General features: G+C 37.9%; 1 protein-coding gene across 1 annotated transcript; it reads left to right on the forward strand.

Moving 5' to 3' along the window:
• Positions 1 to 3,711: 3,711 nt before the first annotated feature.
• On the forward strand, positions 3,712 to 13,947 carry LOC135466986 (homeobox protein unc-42-like). Its single transcript, XM_064744740.1, is given in 5 exon segments — positions 3,712 to 3,844; positions 6,726 to 6,979; positions 12,933 to 12,938; positions 12,940 to 13,251; positions 13,846 to 13,947. Coding segments are annotated over 5 exon segments (807 nt in total).
• Positions 13,948 to 14,511: the final 564 nt, after the last annotated feature.

Raw genomic sequence — 14,511 nt, forward strand, 5'->3', positions numbered from 1 at the left:
GTATACCCGATGGAAACATATATAACCATGTTGTATATCATGACTCACTCATAAAATTGTGGATAATTTGACCATGTCATCTTCATATACAATTAACATTTAAGATCAATTTTAGATTGTATATAACAAGAGGTATTTATAAGCAAAATTGATGTCAACAAAGTCATCTGACCTAATCTGAACCACAAACAATGTGTTTAAGGTAAATATTCTTGTGTATATTGGCATATTAGGCCAGGTTTCGGGTCAGTAGTTAGATGTGAAACGGCCATAATATCAGAGGTGATAAAACGTCATACAAAAGCCAATAAGCCTATAACAATTGTGTCTAACACCTTGTTAACTTGTGTCTGTCAGATTGCCTAGGTGTTATGGTCGTATACCGTGACATATGGCGTGTGGGGCCCCGACAAGCTCGTTCTGCTTTATCCACCCTCGTTAGAGCTCGTCGCGGGGTGTCGGCTGGTTCACCGAGGCTTGCGAAGTCGAGCGCGATCCCGGGCATAACAGCGGCTCAATAAGTGGGGTGACCACTGTGCAAAAATCACCTATCGCGCTTCCACGGCCTCTGCTGAAAGCAAAAACTGTGAGATCGTAAATAAATCTTTATTGTCGTCGTCACCTTTTCAACTGCGATGATATAGGGTCAAGTGTCACATTCTGCCTTGTTTTGTTTTCTGTTTTGTCATCTCAGATTTTTTCGTACCTGTGTCAAGTTTCATTTTTAATGTGACACGTGACCAACCACTGACTGCAGTATTCACAGGAACAATGGTTTAGCACTTATAACAATATACCAACAGTGAGCTACTGAAACGATTGTACAGACCTAATTAAATTAACTATGATGTCGTTAGGTAAAGTAAACACACTTGTTAACCTCAAAATAAGAATTATACTGCTTGAGGATAATCAAGGACATCTGTATTGTTGATATTAAAAGAGACTTACGTTAAGCTAAAATACGTGAACTACATGAAGGAAAATTACATCGCACTTGAACATAATGTTATTGATCGGCTATTTTTCTTACAGATACATTCAAATAAGACAACAGGAGTAAACTTGAAAAGAACATAACTTGAGTTTCTTTGGTCATTAAGCTTTATTATAACTGATATCTATATATAAGAGGGTTATTGAAAAATTTAAAGACTAAATATTTTCTAATTAATACTAGTAACATTAGAAAAAACATTTTACCCCGTGAAGAATCTAGGTCAAATAATTGCCCGATTTTAATGTACAATGGTATATTTCTTAATAGTATGTTTTTTGATGATTTCTCTTTTTTTCACACTTGACTCATTCATTAACGGTTTTTTTCTTGTCGTTTTTATCCCCGCCAGCAAACCGACTGGTCGCCTTTTCCTACTTTATATTAACTAGACCATTATTTAATATAGCGTACCTTCAGTAAACTTGTCCATGTTATGTGGTAATGTACACTGTTTAATCACGTTTGACAGTGTCATTATATCACTATAAAAGTCCATCCTTCCTGATACGAGTCGAGCAAGTTCCTATCCACTCAAGATACTTCAGAGAGAATGCCAGTCTACGACAGAAAGTCGTCGATTTCACAAGAGGTGTAATTACCGCAAAATCCGAGAGAAGACGAGAGCTTGAGGGCAGAGCCATCTGTCGGATAAAATATTACGGTGTGGAAATAAAGCCAACATAGCGTGAGGGCCATGGACTCTAACGCGGGTATGGACGGAGCCACAAAATGTGTACAGCATACATTATATGTAGGAAAGGATCCACTTTCTCTCATGAGCAGTGATGTTTCTTGCGTTCACTGATAAATTTAATTTTCGGTTTCTTTGCATGGTTGTATCAGTGGATCTGTTAAAAAGCGGAGTGTTGACACAGCGGCTGTCAATGATTACCCGGCTAACAATCGTCTTCTATTGTTGTCTTAATTAGGCGCGCGTGTACAGTGATCGTTTCACGATCCGCGATTAGTAGCGCGTGGCTTCCTGTCGATTTCAAAGCAAACCGTTGACATAAGCCCATGATTGCCTCTCATGAAATCGTGGATGTTTTTATTTGTGCACTTGACGTCAAGTATCCTCCGGCTAAACGTTGTATACCCAATAGGCTCTTTTGCTCTCACAGAACGAGGTTTATTCAATAAAGTAGTTAGAAGTAATTCGATTGCATGGTATTGAAGCTAAGAAAACTGATCAATCTTGTACCAATCTTTACCCCATCATTTAATATTACATGGGTATACTTAAACCGTTACCATAAATAATTTGTGTTAATAAAGGGTAAACCTCACCACCTTTTGAATGCTTCCTTAAGGCACTGAGGTTAGAAACTGTTACGTTAAACGGGCGCTTCTGTTTGTAATAATGCAATGAATTGGAATAGATAACCACAAACAAATCTGAATTGCTAATATAGAGAGGCAGGTAAGCAAATATTGTTGCATCAGTACATGTGTACTGATTCAAAATCAATCCATTTTATATTAGCTAAATGTTCAGCTCTCGAATATACGAGTATATGTGGAATGCAATGGCCACACTATAAATACAGCCCTGTCTCCTAGCACTTGAAATAAATGTCTTAAAGCGTCTTGTAAATCTTCTCTAGGAATGGCACAAACTTGTATCTTCTTAAGTAAGATGATCACATATGCAGAATGTATGTCGTCTTGAAGTCAATGCCACTCGGGTTGCTCTCGCTGTGTTTTATAATATCGCTAGATGATAAGGTTGGTCGGATAATAATCATGTTGAATCATATGAAGACAACGTCTGTATTTGTGTGGATTTACATTCCTATATTTAGCCAACGCTGGTTCGGCCATATAGTTATAAATTATGTATACATTTTATTTTCCCGACATAACAACAGATGACTTGCATTCGTTTCTTTACGATACCTGAAAGTTATATCATCAGTTTTATTTGAGAATTTGTACTCATGGTTTTTTTTATTGTTTGCATATATGTTTTTTTTTTCATTGACTTTACGGCTATCTATATGTGTATACACATCCTGTGTGATAATAACTTCTTGAACACAAACGATCTTTTATTGGAGGATTGTGGGTATAAAGTGTAGCACGATTATTCTTGGTAGACCGAGCGCTTGTCATCATAGTAGCTTTGGTTAACACGTGGACAATGAGTATAACGGTTTCAGAGTAGACAGCTGGTCCGTCAAAACCGACTCCCCCTTAATATCAGTAATTTTGTATGGGAAGGAACTCCCATGTAATTTTAAACAGCGGAGAGAGTGATGTCTTGTAGCTGGTAAAATCCCCTTGATGGACCACCGAGTGAGCAGGGGAGTCTTGTGTCTTCGACATTACAACGAGCCAGTCACGCCTCCTCCATCAGCATGCATTGCCCTGGTGCCACGCCGGCCAATCAAATTGCGCCGCTATCGACCACAGGTCAGGCCGCCAGCGATGGAGGCAAACAATTTTGATTGGACGATTACTGGGCAAAAAGTCACGCTTATGTGTAACAACAAACTGCATAAGGGCTATAAATATAAGAGATAGTAAATTTCATTAGTTACTCTAATTTTTCCAGTGCTCTACTGGTCACTGTACACACATACTCTCATATCCACCGCTCCCCTGTTTTTCTTTCACGACAGAGGTTGCAGGTCTTCGTTTCAATCCTCCCCACCGTCACCTCTATTTCGTGAGACTTTTGGAGAAGCATTTTTGCCGAAGTTCTGGATAACATGGCCGAGGAACAGAGACTGGACGACCGAGTAGATAAGAGGAAATGTGATGATTTTACATCGCTGTACAGCCTAGAGCCCACAGTAACCAGCGGAGGTCCTGTATCTCAGAGGGGAATGCCAGATCCGAGCGGTAAGTTCTTGTCTTCACACTCTACCTGGAATCTGCTCCTCAGCCTGCAGAGTTTTCAAAGGAAATGAGAAAATTCTCCACTCGGCGCCCACTTACCAGACCGCCGAAACCCGATCCAAATGCCAAATCATATTTTACCTCGATAATTGATCTAATTTTTCAACGGTTATGTAGTGGAGACGAAATATCCCGAATCGCTCCTGTTAACTCTAATCAAATACCTATAATTTACTTTTCGCCGACTAATTCCATTTCGAAGCTTTCTCCATGACATGCGCCAAAAGAGATCTGCGACGCGAATTCCAGCGGCCAAAAGGACGGTAAAAACCTTTTGCAGTAACGAGCCCAAGCCAAACGTAGTTATGCAACGTGCAATATCCCAGAAAATATCAGCCATAATGGCATTTTCTTGTTACGTTCTTTACCTATGTAACGGCGGAAAGGCAGCTTTTCCATTGAATGCTGTGGCGATTGGCGTCCAGTAGAAAATCGTATCAGACCAGTAATTAATTTTATTAAATGCTCGCCGGTAAGAATTCTAGGTCGAACTAACGAAGCAATGTTCGCCAGCTTTCATCTCCTTACGTTTTGCCAATCCTGTGTAAGACTCCAAACGAAGTTGACTCACTTTACGTCCCGGGATTTCTTTAAAATTTGCCCGTTTGGTTTTTACTTGTTCTGTGGCGTTAAGCCAGCTGAACGTCGCACTGAGGGGATCTCGGCCGACTTACATAGAGCGCATTGGGAATGTGTACACTTACCGTGCTTCTGTATTCTTCGATGTCCAAATTGTTTTCCTCGAAGCAGTCGGCCATAATGCTACATTATAAAGATATGACGATTTACTATGAGGAAACACATTTTCATGGATGTGGGTAAGTACGGCGCTAGATATGCATTTTTTTTTAAACCAAATTTATTCTTTTTATTTCTTATCAAATAGACAACAGTTTATTTTTGTTTCTTCGCAAAATCCTAATATTTTAGGAAAATAATCCAACCCATTTCTACATATTGTCAAGCAGGAATTACGAAAAAAGAAACTATTGATTCACTGTTTTTTTTTCATCATAATATTTTCATACAAACTGTTTTTATTTCGGCATAAATTCCGATGCAAGAAAGAATTTTTCATCCGTTTTATCTTCTCCAAAAGGAGATGAGGTCTTTAACTAAGGCATAGAAAACAGATTGGTGTCGGGTGCAGGTCGCGTGTCACACTGAATACCGCACGTGCTCTGTGGCGAGGTGGTGAGAGAAGGTGTTAAATTCAGACCACCAACATGCGCCCGCTACGGGAAATCGGTGAACGCCAACAGGCCGATGTCAAGCACCCAGAATGTCACAAAACTAACGTTCTGTACAAGTTTGATCACTGTTATGCAAGATCATAGCCAAAATATGCTTGTTATCTGTTAAACGCACCAGTTTGTATGACCATCTGTCCAGGTTGTATCGGGATGGACAAGGTGGGCTGGCGTCAATTAGTGATTACAGTGTTACTGAGGGTATAACAATGTGTAGAAACACTGCACAACTGCTAAGTAATTTATCACTCATTGTTCTCGGTTAACCTGTTCAATTAAGGCGGATTTAAAAGTTTTTGCTGGGAGACGATTACAAACACAATGTAAACATGATTCAGGAACAAAAGATTACGGGCAGAAAAATACAGCTATAGCCGACGATAAAAGGTTTCCATTGAAACCGAAACTGTGTATTTAAGTAACGTTTTGTTTCCTACAGACAGAGCTGATTATAACCGTACGGGCGAATCTCCGGAGATTTACTTTTACTTTATCTTAGAGGTAGATTATAGCCAATCTTTGAGTGATTTACACGGACTTGCTATTGACACCAGAGTATATGCAACACAATTCTCCGTCTTATATACAGCAAATGTTTTTATGCTGACAGAAACATCCTACCTTTATAAAGTTTTTCATTGGAAGCCGGTTTTTTTTATACATTTCTACAGCTAAAGTCCAATGAATATGTTGACCATATTTCGAGGGATTATTTGTAACACTGATGGAACATGTTAACAAGAAGGAAGTTATAATTCTACAAACATCAATTATCCGTATTAACTGTTAGCAAATGAAAACTAGGCATGCTGAGACAATCATGCTCTCCTGGGATAACTGACTTGCATAGAACTATTTCGAACTCACGTCATATATCCCGATGTATGTAGGCATATTTAAATCCAAACACTTGTTTTACTAGTGTCTATTAATATTCTTGCATAATGTCAACATTGAACTATATACAAGTATTTTTATTTTTTAGAACGAATAATTTATGTCCCTCACAGTATGGTTTGAAAAATAAATGTTGTATAATCTTGTATATTAGATTTTGGTTTAAAATCAATTTCCATTTTCAGTATTATGTTAACTTTTTCAAACTTATAGCGAAGGGTGTGATACTCATTGACAATTAATGCTGAAATGACTTTTTGTTTAAATATTTATTGAAAACAATAAACAAAAACACTGGCAAAATGTTTTCTTCTCTTGCTGATATTTCAATTTTTGGGGAATGTGAGAAACATTTAAGTGCACTATGGGTTAACGACTTCATTTATCTATTAATAATATTCAAAACTTGAGATCTGAACCGCGTTAAAATTGAATCCCAGGCCATGTTAAATCTCAGCAGATAAAGCTATAATATTTATTTAGGGTTTGCTAACAATATTAAATATTAAGAGAAAACGTATAATTCGTTTGAAATAACCAAAACTAAACAAAATTAGCGAAGTATATACATGTCCACTGAAGCAAATGCAATTACTAGCATCTTTTAATTCATGTAAAGCTTTCTGGAAACAACAAAACGGAAATTTTTGATAATTTGCCTGTTTTCTTTGTTTAAGAAGGGGCCTTCAAAAAGATCAAAGCAGAGGGAGTGAATTCATCATCATCAATGGGTGGCGGTAGCGGCGTGAATTCGGCTAGCGGGCACACCCCGGGCTCTTGCCCCACCCCCGCCCGCCGGAGACACCGGACTACGTTCACCCAGGAGCAGCTACAGGAGCTGGAGGCCGCCTTTGCTAAGAGTCACTACCCAGACATCTACTGTCGGGAAGAGCTCGCCAGGATCACCAAACTGAACGAAGCCAGAATACAGGTTAGGACTAGCTATTAAATACCAGCTCGGTTGTCTTCACCATGTCTTTGTTTTGGCCCTACGAAACATATCCTTCTCCAGACCTGTGTGGCATTAACAACTATAAAAATTATAGCATTAGATATTTTAACAACCACATGCTCTCAACATTCTTATTCTCAATAATATTTGAAATGTAAAGACATAACATTTTTTTTGTATAAAATAAAACACGTGATTACATTGGTATCACTTTTTGAATGAAAACAGGACTTGGAGTAATGTCACAAAAAACATTTTCAAGAAGATATGCTTAAATGCATAAATGCTTGACATTTCTTAAACAGTGAGACCAGTTCATTTTAGTTTAAAATTTAAAATTTTAAAAGAGCAAAACGGCTGTCCTATTGTAAGGCAAATTCTATCGAAAAGACTATATAACTTCCTAAAATGATTTTAGTTTGTTAGCGATGTGAGTAAAAAAAATCCAACAGAACGAGGAGATCCCATCATATCCTGTAAGAAAATAAATTTTATAAGATATATAACTTAGCTGTGCTGCACTTAATTTTAAACTAGCAAACGTAACACAAAAAGTTGCAAAACAAATGGGGTCACAACCATGCATTTCCCGCGAAACTTAAACTTTAATCTTACAAAATATATACTGATCCAATATATATATTTGGTGAAAACAGAAGACATGAGTTCATAGCCGGTAGTGGGCGATTTGAGATTCGTATCTTATTTATATAGTGGTCTACTTCTTTTGAACCAAAAATGCAAAACCTGTACTTTGTGGATTTATGAGTGTTGCAACGAATAGTGTTTCACAGCTTTCTGATGTTTTTAAATGGTTTAAAAGAACTAAATTAATTAATTTATAGTGTCCCCGTTAAATAGAATTAAAAGTTGTCGTGAAGAGCGAAGAGTCGTGTGTGTTCATATCGAAAAATGTAAACTGAACGCTGTTAACACAATGCAGAAATAACGACACTAACTGTTATAACTGCAGTCTTCAACTGTTTATTTAAAGGCAAAGAACACACTAAAATGAAGTATGTACCAGATGAAAGACCATTAAAAACTGTTCAGAAAAATAGTTCGATTTATTTTTTTTTTCGAATTTTTCCAGCCCAGTGAAATGACTTGAAAATATCTAATTCTGTTGGGATCTGGAGGATCACATGTATATTTTTGGCATGAAATAATTCGATTCAAGGTCCATTCGGTGAACACGTTCATATTTCTGTATGTTTGTGTTTTTTCATTGATTATATCTAGCAGTCTATGTGTGTCAGCTATCAAAAACCTGATGTGACGTCCCTGTTACAAATATGTTCAGGAAGGTCCATCTTAGAATCCAAAATTTCAAATGCAATTAACTAGGACCAAAAAATTCTGAAAAAATAAATCGAACTACTTTCCTAGACAGTGTTGGTTGGACTATAATCTGACATGTACTTCATGTTAGTGTTGTCTGCCTATAAGGTGATGTATTTAACAAAGGCTAAATAGTAGAGGTGGGTGGGGGAGAGGGTGACAGAAGCCATTTAATACTAATATACTATTGACAAATGTTAGGCCATGGAGCTTGAATATAAGAAAAGTATTTTGTGATCCATACACAAAAGGCTTATCAATGTGAATATTTATGTACCCACTATTTTGGTGGGGATGTGCATGTTGCTTTATTCTTATGGCGGCCCTAGTGATAAATACCACATCAATATTTATTTGGGAAGCGCATCACGGAGTCGCATATTTCAAAATGAAATCTTACAATAGTTTTTGTGGAGAATCAACCCCATACGATAAACACATGTCTGTTTGAATGTTTTCATGAAAAAGGCGCAGGAAAATGTATAGGTCTTTTTATTGGTGAAGAACACTAACAAAAACATGTACACATGTACAGTTATGTGACACAGTACGCATTTGTAAGTTTTCGGTGAATGAATATAAATAACGTGCCTGGACTTGAGAAATTTGCGCTTAAGTAAAATTAGACTAGTGCAGAAACACGGCATCTTGTTAATTGATAAATACTGTAAGAGAATATAAACTCAACATCAATATGACGCAGTTACTGTCGCGTATGTTAAATTGCTCGTATAAGTACACGTTTTGTCGAAGCCTAGATATCGTTATCTTCAGTACAGTCTGTGAAGCTCTTTTTAAGTTTCACTATGTACGACTGGCATTTAGAAGATTTCATTTGTTGTGTGCCGACTATTACTGTTATTGGGTGAGCAAATAGAGCCCTGAGGGATACCAGTCCGGATGACTGGGGACATGTTGGCGTAGCAGATGCCAGTAGCTGCTACAGCCACATCAGAGCATTGAATGTCTTGGAAACAACAGAAATTGACTCGGCACTAAGACCTCTTCAAGATTTTAACGTTGCCCATGTTTTTTGTTATTGTGAAGTGAAAATTTTCTCCGCCACAGCCCGCTAAATGAGCCTGTGTATTGCCGTATGTTCAGTCAAAGTATGGTACTCTCATTTCGCCGTCTGTTACAGCCCTTCTACCAAATCCGCCAGCCATTTTCATCATTGACACAGTTCGTATTAGGAACACCGTTCCACATACATGAATCGTATTAACCATTTTTAGGCGTGGAAAATTGCATTTCCTAAACTACTGTTATCTCATGTATCTGTTATATGTAGCATAGTGTTAAATTGCTACACTATTTACCTGAAAACAAAAAAAAAACATAATAAACAGTAGATATTGCCATGACAACAAAGAATTGAGAAAATTATAGAAAGAAGAAGACAAATAAAGGCGACGACAATCTACAGAAACTGGCCACTTTTTAAGTGAAGTTCGACGAAAAAAGGGAGACGAAAATACCCCCTCCCCGGGGAATAGTAAAATGCAGAAAGTGAATGATTGACAAATTTTAAATTATGCTGTGTATATTAAAAATCTGTTTAATCTTAATTGTTTCTTGATTTCCGTAATTATGTTTACATCTCATACATGGTCTGGTTTTTATATATAAATATAAAATATTTAGATAAAACATCTCAAATATTTTCTGATGCTTTCACATATTTAATACATTGAATTTATCCGACGACAAGTAGATATAATAACAAGCCGTGCAGATCTTCCAAACCACACTGTATTATCTGAACGACGAATTAATAAAAAATGAAAAGTTGTAACGCGTTCAATATTATTTTATTAACTAGAATAACAAAAGCAGAACCTCAACGAAATGAAACAGTACACTATCTACTTTTTATCTGGCCTGTATGTTCTCATTTACATATTCATTAGCCCCTCTTTGCTGATTTACAATATGCTATCACTAGCAAATCTTATTTTCGAGGTATATTGGGCGGTGACCGTGAGACTAAAATCATTTTCGTACACACGACCTTCACAATACACGAACATTAATGTTATCATGGTAAGAATAGGCCGAGGCAATTGCAAAATGTTTAAATGTGTTTGGGGGAATAGGTTGGCAAAGCGGAAAGGTCTAGCGAGTCGACAAGAAACTATTTAGCTAGCAGACTGCCAAAAGCAGATTTTAAAATTCAATTCCGTGCATTAGTTGCCGAGGTTTAGGCTAGGGGCAACGCTTCTATGCGCTGCTCTTGATTCGGAGCGACCAAATTCTGCCAGAACCCTCCTCAGCTCCTCGGTGGCGTTCAAAGGATTTGCTTGTTAGGTCGCTTGTCAATATTCATTTACCGTTTCTTTCTCAAGGGACCTCTCTGTGCATTTGCGGCGAATTCATAAAACCCAGAGATCTATCCGTTCCCCGGAGAAAGGTCAGCGAGCAACGTGTCTTCACGTTTGTGTATTCCCAGCGCGTCGTCCAAGCTCGTAACCTTTTGCTCGCGTACACCGTGCTCGGGGACACAACCCAACAGCTTCTTAAAAGCTGACTACTTCTTGCAAATGGGGAATATTCCAAAAACCGGTAAAAGGATGATAACTATTTCAGGAATCTTGAAATCTCCCAACGTTTGGATTAGTCTGGCTGCCTTCCGCCATATTCATAAACGAGGAAAACGTATTCACATGGGAGAGTTTTCGAAAAAGTTTCTTTCATATTTACGTTCTTAGAAATCATGCATATAAGGATGCGAGAGTGACGGGCCTCCGTGTTAGAGTTGATAGCATTTTCCTTATTTTCTACACGTGCCAAAGGGTTATCCATGTTTTTTTCCACGCGCTCAATTGACTGAGAGCAGACGACAGTTTTCATTGGCGACGAGTTAGCATGACAGGTGCAATAGCCTTGTCGTTATCGGTTTCCACGGAGCTATTTACAAAAGTCGTTAATTGGCTCCAATGAATAGACACCCAAATGACCAAGAGTTGGCAATTGAAAAAATAATTCGATTAGAGAGGAATGAACTGGGTGGCGGATTGGCTGGACAGTGTGCCGCCAGAAGAGCTGGCTGGATCCGTTCAGAGACGGCAGGAGATGGCTCCTGATGAATTCTTAAAATTCAGGAAGTATCCACAAAGAGAAGATGATGCGACGCGCTGAGACGCTCTGAGTTCACGCAACAGTTCTGAGAAGGAAATTGCAATTCTACGCTCGTCAATGGGTTTAAGATTTCTCGCCTGTTCAAAAATGGTCGGGGAAATAGCGTGGATGAGAATAGTTAATCGATTTGTATTGAACTGAGAAGAGTCGATACGTGAACAACTGCCTCTCCTCTCGCCCAGGGATGGTGGGGTTTCTCGAAGGATATTAACCAAGTAACACCGATGATGTGGCAGGCGGATACAAGTGCCATGTATCTACGCGCGGCGAAAAAAAAGTTCTATAGCGTGATGGGAAAAAGTTCTTAACAGGGTAACCTTTAACCGGCAGAAATCCCTCAAGGTACAGACAGAAAATGAATTCCACCAAAGGCCTGCAGCTGGAGGGGACGAATATTTTTTAAAGAACAAAATGGTTATTGTATTTTTGGTAGAAATGCTGGGATTGCACAAAAAAGTCAAGAAAACGAAGCAAACAAATATGAAGAATTTCACTGAGTCAAATAAATTTCATTGCAATAAAAACAACCATTACATGTTACAGGAAGTCATATGCAAATCACGTGGTCGTGCCCTTAATCTAATGAGGTCGCCAGCAAACTTCGTTAAGCGTTCGTGTAACCCTGGGACTCATCTAAGCCGTTGGTAGAATTATGTCAAATTCAGTTAGGTAAAGAGACAAGAAATCGAGTAAAGGTTTAACATTAGCGTCAATCGGATGAGCCTAAAGCTTTCTATATCTACTATTGTGTGGTCCTTATTCAGTTCTTTATTTTGGTAACAGCGGCATTATATTTGTGTGATTTTATGCAACCATTAAGTTCAAATACTGATTAAGTCTATAATGAGAACATATAAGAAGACAAGATTGCATGCGAGATATTTTCTCCAAAGCAATATTTCAGCCGTACACGTGGAAGGAAACAGCAATGCAATATAACAGCAGTTGCCTCGGGGATATGACGAAACTGTTGTAAAATAATTTCAATAATATTTCCAATTGTCACCAAATAGATTTAAAAAACTGACACGCATGTACAGAATATTTCTGGATCTTTGAAAATTATATACGTTGCGCTGAAATATAAGGTTAATTTAAGCGTATTCTAAAACAACTGATCTTTTCCATAAGTAGCTTGAAAATATCAGATACTGTATGTGAACGGAATTTTTCCCGAGAGGTATTATAAAACGGATATACAGTTGATGTAGCAATTGTGCATGCTAATATGTTAAATCACCCACAAGACATCTTGCAAACTCAGCAGTATAAATTACAATTAGTTTAAGGGTCAAAAATAAATAAAATAAATTAAAAATCTTTTCAATAAAATAAATCCTAATCGAGACAACAAATATGACTGTTATTGCAATTTGTTTACGTTAACACACTTTACACTGATTAACACTTGCTTCATAGTAACAGTATTGTATTCATTCTATGTCTTTAATAGGTTTGGTTTCCAAAACCGGCGTGCCAAATACCGCAAACAAGAAAAGCAGCTAGCCAAATCCTTGTCACCTGTTATACCCACGTGCAATGGTATGATGCGAAATATATATCCAACGGCTTCCCGAGGATACCCTTACCCCACGGGGAATTCCATGAACAACGTAATGCCCCGGTACCCACAAATGAACACCGCCTACAACCCAGTGGCTCAGTTCTCGGGGATGAGTTCTATGCCCAGTTCTAACATGTCCAGTATGTCTGGGATGTCCACAATGCCCAGGCAGATGCAGCAGTTCCAGATGGCCACTGACTATAACCTGGTCGGCTCTCTGCAGGTGAGAATTCATATGTTGACCTTATCATATAGGCTTACATAAAACCCAAGGTTTACGCAATAACCAAGTGTTTAATATCTAAATGAAAAGTAAAATTATCAAACTGACGTCAAAATAACACATTTTAATTTTTAGAATTTTCACAATTAGTCCATATTTCATTACTTACGTAATTACGTACGTAATTCTACATATAAACGTTATATGTATGCGTGATCGAGGGTTAACGGTTTATTTAATGTCCACGCAGTTATATTTATTATGACCTCACCTTGATGTACCTTGTGGAATTAGCACCTGAAAGTAGAATTACTTCGGTTGCACAATTATGCACATAGTAGACAAACGGTCGTTTGTTCTACCTTGGTATAATTTCGTAAATGTATACGAAATGGTGTAATGTACTCACTTAAAAGTTATTATTGTTTCTTCTAAATGGTTATCAAGGATGAAAAAGATTTAGCTGCAAGGTGATTTATTAAAAAAACTCACTGTGGGTTGGTTTTAATTGGAAATAAATTTATGGCGGCACTTTTGTATTTTGATCCACATTTTATTTATTTCCTTCACTATTTGTAGGACACCCATGAGGATGACTGGTATAACAAGAGTCTGACGGCTCTTAGAATGAACAATACACACCCTGGCCTATCAAATTCCGTGCTACAGTACCAAACGTAAGGATTTGGGGATGGAAACAGAGATTCGTTGCATGGTAAATTACCACGGACCTTTCCAAATGCGTTAAAATTCTAGTGCTGACGTTCGCGAGTAGGTCTATGCCTTGACCGGCTTCCGCTTCGTGCAGGCGGACTGATACTTCACGGGACCATCCCGGAATTAGAAAGGTGGAACGTTCAAGACCAACAACGTGAATAGGTGAAATTCTTATAAAAAAAAAAAAACGTCTACCATGTCGTCACTATTCACCTGATATTCTGGGGGACCTGTAAGACTATTGTAAACATTGAAGAAAGAACCGTCTGCAACATGGCTTATGCCAGTGTCAAACTTTACAAGACAAATGTCGAATTTTTAAATGGATGTGGGAAACAGCCAAACTACAAATGGTGTATGTTGTTTGTCGTAATATGTAATACAGTTTTGACTGTATAGATGGGATATTGTCAAAAATATATTATATATATATAATATGTGTCAATCCAGATCTTCCAGTTGTATAAACGGGTGTATGTTTAGTTATTCTGTATTACTGCATAGTGTCCATAGAGCGACAGTTTCTCT

This window comes from Liolophura sinensis, chromosome 6 (genome assembly GCF_032854445.1).
Source record: "Liolophura sinensis isolate JHLJ2023 chromosome 6, CUHK_Ljap_v2, whole genome shotgun sequence".
NCBI classification, from domain to species: domain Eukaryota; kingdom Metazoa; phylum Mollusca; class Polyplacophora; order Chitonida; family Chitonidae; genus Liolophura; species Liolophura sinensis.